Consider the following 9,173-nt stretch of genomic DNA (forward strand, 5'->3'; position numbering starts at 1 on the left):
GAGCTCCAACGCGTGCAGTATTCCGTCAACTAGGGACTCTAAAGCCGACTGAAGAAAGCCCCTCAGAGCAGACGGACCCAGGGCGCAACCTGGGCTGCAGTAGGAATGTTTTGCGAGAGTTGCAGTCATGCTACATCCATAATGCTCCACATGAATAGTGTCCTGGCTGTTCCGAGATACTCTTCTTCTTTGAGACACATTCACTATCCTCTCAAGTCTGTGCAGTGGTGTCTGCTTCACTAAACAAGACGCTGATCTGATAAGGAGCCTCCCGCACCCCTACTCACGCACTCTTATCTTATTATCGTTCTTACTAATGACACTAGAATGAGCTCATCCAGAACTGTCATGGAGTGGAACACGGCAAGCTCTCATTTAAGGCAAATGTCTGATTTGATTTAGACCTCGAGCTTGCTTTTGCGAAACATGGTTAGGAACAGGACATGGAATTTAAAGAAATTCAATTTAAAAGGTTCCATTTGCTCAGGCTGCTTTTGCTTGGCCGACTTGCTTTGCTACAGCTGCAGTATCAAATCAGGAATCAGCTTTTCGGTATGTGCTGCCCTCTGCTGGTGTGTGTGGTGAAGTTCAGGTTTTAACCAAATTTCATGAGCAGAAATAGGGCTGATTGGTTTGCAGCATCGCAGTGCATGATCACGGTCTGGTATCAGAGGTGGATCCGAGTGTTTAATGCTGAATTATTCTTTATTATTCGATCAATCTATAAAGCTTGCTGTGCACAGCAGCAATAATGTCTGACAAAAAAGTATTCAATGCATTTATTAATTTGCAAAGGATCTAAAAACAATCAACAACAAAACAACAATAGTTTGACTATTCCCTCTCCCATTTAAAAAATTAAAACCATAACTTTAAATAAACACACAAAAACCTTTTCAGTTCCTCCAAGTGAGAACTCCACAGAGTTCCCACCCGAATGAACCAGGTACAGTGTGTATTCAGAGACCACAAAAAGTCTTAAAACAACTGATCAAATGAGAATCTTTGCTAGAATTGGCCAGCATGTGTACGGATTTCCACTCAAACAACAACAACAACAAAAAGAATAAATAAAACATTCCACTCAAATCAAGGAACGTTCAAAGATTTACTGAAATAGTCAGCGATTTTGGCAAAAAGTGATGCTCCGTCCATGAATGTGGGTTAGTCTTCCCAGCCATAAAATTATAAGGGTCCCCCGTAAGGGTTCTCTTCCGTCCCAACATTCACCTAAAACAGCCTGAATCAAGTCAGCGAGCCTGTAAAATCAGATCCATGCGTTGGTTCCAGACCCAAGGGAGAGGATGGAGCGTGTGTGCGTGCCCCGTGGTCCAGCACAGAGCTCACATGCGGTGAATGCGTGCGTGATCCATGAACTGCGTGAGGTTCTGCAGGTTGTCCCACCACGTGAAGAGGAAGGTGCGGGCGATGAGGCTGAACCACGGGGTCACCTGCACCTCCCCCCTCCCCGCCTTCTCCAGCACCTCCCTCAGCTCCTCCCTGGAGACGTAGCAGTGGCTCTTCACCTCGTTGGGGTCCGGCTGCAGCTTCACGTCCTTCTGCAGGAACAGGATGTAGTCGATCTCATGCTCCCCCCACACGCCGTCCGACTGAGCCTTGTAGTGGATGCGGGTCAAATAGGTCATCTCCTCCGGGGTCACCTAGCAACAAAGCAGGGAGGGAGCAGTGATAGGCCAGTACTCAGTGCCCCTTAATCCTTATAGTGAATATAGATGTCTTGATATCATTAAGAGATTTTAACAAGCCTCCCTCATGCTTGGCCTTGTAAACATGAATATGTATTGTTCATAAAAGAAGAGGGACACGCCCCTTTGCTGATGTTTGATCCACAGGCAACGTCCTCGTCCTTCATCCCAATTAGGTTATACAGTCTAGTGTTCACTGCTTACATAAGTAAACCGAAGATCATTAATATAAAATTTTGATTGTGTGTGTGTGTGCGCGCGCGCCCAGGGGCTGTGGTTTTGATGGAAGTCCAGGTCACATGACCAGAAGGGCACAATGAGATTATAGCTGGGTCTCTCACACACACACACACACACACACACACACTTGCGCTGGCCACCACAGTACCTGCTCCATGGGGATGCCCAGCTCCGCCTGCAGCCTCCTCTGTGCGGCCCGCCGGACCCCGAGGGCGTCCCGCTCCTCCAGCTCACTCGGGCTGTGCAGCGGGTGACTGCAGCAGGTGTTGGTGAAACACCCTGCACAAAAAGCACAAGAACACACACGTTACTCAGGAGACTGCAGCGCATGTCCACGACTGCTCAGGAGAACCTGTGGCAGCCAAGCACTGCACAGGAAATGACATGCATGCGACCGGCAACATGCATGCGACAGGTGGTGTAAGGCGTGTCTAGTCTCATCCAGCACCGCCCCGAGCTTCAGGTTCTGACCCAGGCTTCACGCTGCAAACCAGTGTATACCTCGTTCCTTGGCACAGTTAGCAGTTCATTAGCATCTCTGATGAGTGCCTTCAACTGACTGCACTTGTGTTTAGTTAGTTCTCAGTAGTGACCGCAAATCTGATTGGTGTTTTGAAGGCAAAGTTTTGATCTGAGAAAAAGATGCCATGTGTTCAGGTTTTTGGCCTTTTTTGCAATAGAAGCTCATTAAATGATTACATTTTTAAGAGTCAGTGTTAACACTCTGAATACACTCATTTTGTTGCAATTCATACAACAAAAGCCATTTGGAACATTAAAGAAAAAACACATTAATAGTGAACTAGAGCTATTCTAAATAGTGTTTTAGCAAACGTAAGAATGTAAAAGGATTTAGGAATAAAAAAATTTTTCCCTGTAATGAGTATGTTCACTCAGCGGAGTGGATTCACATGAAAACCACAAGAAATCCGCCCACGATGAAAGACGCCTGTGATCAGTTTTAGCCTAAAGTGGCTCACTTATGTGGTAAAGGCTTTATGACAAAACATCATAAAGCACCTTAGTCAACATTTTTGGTTTTTTAATCACACCATTACATTTACTAATTGCCTGTTGCATTTTTAATAATGCTTCCATAGGAAGTTAGAATTTGATGTTCTTCCAAGGTGCCAGACATTTGAAAACAACAAAGAAACAAGCAAGCCAAACAATGCTGACATGGTTTGTGAAAGGGCTTGCAGAGACTAATGCTTTATAATTAGAACCAAAGCTGCACAAACCACCAAAATGAAGGTTTAGTTTGTCAGTAAGTGCTACAGACAACAAGCTAGAGTATTTATGATCAGGGGAGAAAAGCACAAAGGATGATATACCAGTGTCCTCTGGAGATCTGGACGGGTGAGTTATACAGCATGCTAATGCTGCTTTTGCACCAGAAGAGGTTTAACATCAGAAATGATCTTTCAGAATATTTTTGCATAATCACCATAACTGTTTCAAACTACAGACACCAGATCATAATACCAGCTTTCAAAAAGAAAAATGTCACCCATAAACTCTGAGGTGTTGTGCCTTCTCTGCCCTGATTAATACTGGTTGTCCATTCTGGAAATGTATTCTGCTCAAGTCTCAGTCTCGCTCACTCTCACTCAGTCTCTTTCAATCATTCTCTACAAAGAGCTAGCAAGCTCTGTTAGTTGTGACAGCTTTTCATTTAAAATAGAAAAATCTTCAACTGATTAATGATGGGTAAAAAATAATATACATTTCTTTGCATGCAGCTAGCCGGTGAAATAGTGGAAGGTGAGAAGGGTCCAGACAGTGATGATGGCTGGAAAGCTCTTAATAGCTAGGTCAGTCACACACTGCACACAGATAAAGGGGCTGACAGCGGCTGGTTTTGGGAACACTGTTTTCAGGCTTTGATAATCTTTGAGCGCAGGCTTCACTTTGTGCATCTGACGGACTCTTTGAGACCAGTGTTATCAGGCCCTGGTGACTGCCAAACTGAACAAACACTAGAGGGTCAGATCTCAAGAATCACCTTGAGCGTCTGAACGATGACTTACTCATCTACTACTGTAGGAGGCAGCTTGGACCCGGGCCACTCAAAGCTACTAGATAACCAGAAAGCATCGCTTTTGTGAGAAAATAGGCCTTTGTGCTAGAGACAGTCATAAAAGGGAAGCCGATCTCTGCACAGGGAGAATAAGGACAAACAACGGCTCTGAGAGAAGCTTCTCGGTTGGGTTTCCTCAGCAACTGATATCGGCCACGCAGGGAGGTGGGTCTGGCAACCTGCCAACCCTCACGCTGCTCGGTTCAGCCCACATCCCCCCTGCTGCTCCTGCCCATCTTTGTGCCTCCAGCGAATGGATAGAAAATTGTCTCGTTGATTTTCCCAACAGGGGAACAGGAAGTTTCTTTTCTGATTGATACAGGAGCACAAATCACAACTATCAGAGGAACTCTTCTGTGGAGCGACTGAAGGGTCCCTAACGAATAGATCTGTTCGTGTCTATAGTGTTAGTAATGCTTGTGGTTCTCTTTGGAGGCAAACATCATCTTTGAAATGGAAAAAAAATGAAAGCTCTCTCATCACTCAGTCTGATCTGTAGATAAGGATGACTTTGGTCTTCAAGACTCGAAACCAGCTCTTACAGGTGACCTCCCACCACGTACAAAGCAATAGGGAGGATAATCAGGTTATTATGCCTATTACAGACCATCTTGGAAAAGAGGCACTCATAACATACAGTTCTCCCAACAACTTGCTTTGGACAGTTCACAAGGCCAAAGGCATGTAGCTGCTCACTACTGACTGCTGACTGATTTCTTGATGATTAAAGGGCACAAGGGTAACCATGAAAAGGTTCAAGTAGGCTGTGATGAGCTTAGTCGCAGTTCTGGCTACTGATTCGTCAGTCCTCTGGGGTGGTTCAGGCTGATGCTTCGTCGGGGCTCTGGGGTGGTTCTGGCTGATGATTCGTCGGGGCTCTGGGGTGGTTCTGGCTGATGATTCGTCAGGGCTCTGGGGTGGTTCTGGCTGCAGGAAACACTACTGGTATTGCTGCAAAGTTACTTCTTACAAACTTAGGCCTCTGCAGCCACTGTAGGCCCTGAATTGATTCCTTTGCTACTATTTAACAAACACTATCCAATCTGCTAAAAATTAACCATGGAGAACATGGCCACATCTCTCTCACACACACATGATTTACAGCCTGCTTTTGAGCAGCTGACGTCAGTTCAGGTATCTCCACCATCCCTAGAAATGGCATGAAGACCTACCCATTGTACATGGCCAATTAAGGACAACAAAACAGTACATTCCCTACATGATTCCCTACAAAATCATTACATGGAGACCAATAATGTTCCCAGGAGTGATCTCCATCAATTATGTTCACATGTTGCACGATTCGGCCCTGATTACTGGGCCACGCTACTCGATTGTGGCTATATGACCACCCCAGATAAGTGACAGAACAGGCTTTAAACAATAATTTAAGTTAAGGCCAAACATTATTAGCCCCCCTTATGAAATCAAATTAAACCCCTACCCTTCCAAGAACATGGCTATAACCTTAAGTGTTTATAGTTTTTGTGCGTGTACACAAGACCAAAGACATCAGCATAAGGTCAAATTAACATTTTTATTGATTTGCTGATCTGAAACTAGAAAAAAAAGCAAACAAATGCAATGGTCAAAATTATCCATCAAAGTCAATATTGTAGCTTTTCTGATCCAAAACTGACAACCTCTTCTGTTAGTTTCTAACCAAGTTGGCACAAAGCTCCTGAGGGATTTTAGACCATTCTTCCTTGTTCAAGATCAAGAATGGCTTGGTGTCGGAACATGCACCCAAACCTTGAGCTCCCTTCACAGATTCTCAATAGGACCGAGATCAGGGCTTTGAGCGGGCCCCTCCAGAACCTTAATTTTGGTGTCTTTCAAACTGGTTTTGAACGTTTTGAACTTCAGGTCATTGTCTTGTTGGAAGACCCAGTGACGAACTAACCATAGGCTGGTAACAGATGTTGTGATGTTATTCTTCAAAATATACTTTTTTCATGGTCCCATGCACCCAAAAAAGGTTTCATGTCCCCGAAGCAGCATAACAGCCCCACAGAAGTATGCTTCCCCCAGCATGCCTCACTGCAGGCACATTATTTCTGGGGTTGAAGGCCTCGCCCTTCCTACATCAAACAAAAGCAGCAGCCATATGACCAAACAGCTCAAACTTGGTTTCATCAGACATAGGACAGACCACCCTTAAATGTTTCAGACCATCTCTGGAAAATTTAAGACGGGCTTTAATGCAACACTGTGAGAGCAACAGGTTTTTCTTGGACGACAAAGTCTACCACGATGAAGAGCCCTCACAATAGTCTTGCGTGAAACATCAAATCCATAGGAAACCAGTTCAGCAACAGTCAGCAGAGGTCCGGGATTCTTGTTGACATCTCTGATTATTTTTTAGCTGCAAAGTTCTAGAAATTTAGCATTTGCGACTATGTCCAGGTTTATTTCCAACAGATTTTTTTCTTTATGTTTTGCATGCTTTGACATGATGATATTACTTCTTACAAAGATTGTAGAACAACCCTAAAGTATCCCTTTCATTCAAGTGGTCAAGTTATACTAACTATGCTTCTTGAAGTCACTTAAATAAGGTTCAGTGCTAATTGATTGCTCAGGTGTGTTTTCAAACCTAATTGCTCAGGTATGGTTTCAAACCCAATTCAGATGTCCTGATACAGCCCGATCTAAAACAACAATAGCAACAAAATTGCTAAGATGCCAATACTGCTGCCACTTATTGTCATTCACAAAATGACGTGTCTCACACTGCACCACATTTAAGGGGGCCTTGGGGGGGAGGGGGCGGGGCAAGGATGTTGTGACAGGGGCACTGGCTCACCCCTGGCCCCCGACTAGAACCACCTCTGGTACTGCACTGTAACTGTGAAAGACCGCATGCACACACACACACACACACACACACACACACACACACACACACACACCCAATACCAATCAAACACTAAAATCTCACATATGTGAGGTGCATTTATAATTCTTGTCTGAATGTCTGTGTTTTCTGTGCCACAGTGTGATGTGCATTATGTGCCTTTGTGAAAGCAGCACCAAGGTCAGGAGGTCATAAGGTCAGGAGGTCATAAGGTCAGGAGATCTCACAGGTCTCATCCACCCCACAAGAATCCACATTGCTGTGGAATGTGCCCTAACACTACATTTACATTGCAGTGAAACGAAACGCCTTTTTAACTTTGGAGGTGTGTCATTTAAAAACACAAGCTGTTCACACCAAGCCCATCCTCCAAAACTACTTAAAGAAGCTTAAATATGTACATAGTTAACTACTTCAGAAAGCTCTGTAAATACATAGTCACACAGATATTAGCATCATATGTTAAATTTGTTTTTAATGTGAATTCATAGCTTGATCAGGAAAATGTAAAGCAAATTGTATAACCCACCATAAGCACTAATGTTTTCAAACATCATATGTGTGTGTCTCTGTTGTGTTCTTATTGACGTGCCCTGGAGTGGACATTTTAATGTAAATGTGCCATAAATGTTTAGTCATTGTCAAATAGTCTAAAAATTATGATTTCTGGAAGCAGATCATTCAGCACAAATCCAAAAAGGCTTAGCATTAATGTCTAAAGTGGCAGTAACAGTATTTTGGTTTGGATATTGTAGGAGTGTGTGTTCAGGGGCTATCAGATACCTGGAAAAGTAATCTTGGCATCAGACCGCTGTTGTAAGAGCAACTTTTCTTCACTATTAAACAGGAAGACACTGAAGGCTCGATGCAGCAGCCCTTAAAGCAGACAACACAAAGTTATTAGTTATCAGCACAGTTGCTGTAATGACCGTCTATTAATTACTAAAACATTCAAGTTAGCTACCGTTGTTGATATTGGAGTTGAGGTGACAGTTCTTCTTGGTGTCAGCTCCGATCTTCTTGTCGTCCTCGTCTACTAGAATACACATCTCGGCGAGAAGCTGGACCTGCTTCTGGTCCAGGTTCTGCATGTTTACTTCTGGCATACTTACAGACGCGCCCAGATCTCTGTAGAAGAACCAGGTATTTAGAAACGATCTGACAGCCAAACACGTACCACAACGATGTCAAGTTTCCATTTCAGAAAATGTCAAGTTTCCATTTCAAAGCAAACACCTCCGTGCCCAGAACCGACAATACAATGACAATGACTTTACCTGGAAAGAACTCTCCAGATAGAGTGTGAGGAGGTTCTAGACCCCACAGAAGGAACATTGGCCTTTAATGTCCGTCTGCTGTAGTACACAGTCCTAAGCCCCGCCCACACCGCGCGCGCCATGGCCAGACGGAATATGGCGGCCAATCAAACGGAGCGACACTAACACGCCATCGACCCACCTCGGCCCTACACGAGCATAGTTAACATATAAGAGCCACACAAAACATTAAACAAGCGTAAATGTAAAGGGTTAATTGTTACTGTTGACGATGTTGGCTCTCGTTAAGGTTAAACGACTCTTGTCCGTGGCAAATTTAGCAACGATTAACTTGGTCAGAGCCCAAAAGAAAAACCAGCGTCCGCCTACTTTTGACGTAAACTCTGTACTGCCAATGTATTGGTAAAAAAACAAACACGTGCCGTCCTTCAAGAGGTCTGTCGTCATCACATTGGAGCACTTTTTAAAATTGAAGTCTTCAATGTGTTTTTTTCGAATATTTTAAGTATTTTAAAATATATGCTAGAAAATATTAGTTGTACAGTTCTCAGCAGAAAACGAATGTCAAAACAAGTCCCAGAAATTGGTTCACTGAAAGGTAAAATGAGTTTTGTTGCAGTTTAAAAGTCCAATAAAAGGTAAAGTGTTATTACCTGCATTAATTTGGACTTATTTACATTGAGAAATGCTTTAAAAACACATTGAGAAATGCTTCAAATTTATTTACAAATAATAGTCGTCTGACTTCAAATTTGGAATATTAACAAATGTTATGAATGTTAATGAATATTAAGATAGTGATTATTTATTCTAACATGTAAAAATATGATTGTGTAATAATTTCCTTCAATTTCCTAAAATCAGATATTGTCTTGTCCTAAATGCAATACAATGTGCATTATATTTATTTTCTCTCCCTTCTACTGTTTTCATTATACATATTCACTGATTTCTAGTAAAGGAACCCAATTTGTTGTTTGAAGTTGGGTTGTTGTGAATTCTATATGTTGACT

General features: G+C 43.1%; 1 protein-coding gene across 1 annotated transcript; it reads right to left on the bottom strand.

The window, feature by feature from the left end:
- Positions 1 to 764: 764 nt before the first annotated feature.
- On the bottom strand, positions 765 to 8,551 carry idi1 (isopentenyl-diphosphate delta isomerase 1). The gene is made up of 5 exons (XM_076971073.1): positions 8,161 to 8,551; positions 7,848 to 8,011; positions 7,667 to 7,759; positions 2,095 to 2,225; positions 765 to 1,661 (listed from the first exon to the last, which is right to left on the bottom strand). The coding sequence occupies exons 1-5, from the start codon at positions 8,280 to 8,282 to the stop codon at positions 1,344 to 1,346; spliced, it is 828 nt and encodes a 275-aa protein (XP_076827188.1). The 5' UTR covers positions 8,283 to 8,551; the 3' UTR covers positions 765 to 1,343.
- Between the last annotated feature and the right edge of the window lie 622 nt (positions 8,552 to 9,173).

This window comes from Brachyhypopomus gauderio, chromosome 13, assembly GCF_052324685.1.
Source record: "Brachyhypopomus gauderio isolate BG-103 chromosome 13, BGAUD_0.2, whole genome shotgun sequence".
Classification (NCBI taxonomy): Eukaryota; Metazoa; Chordata; class Actinopteri; order Gymnotiformes; family Hypopomidae; genus Brachyhypopomus; species Brachyhypopomus gauderio.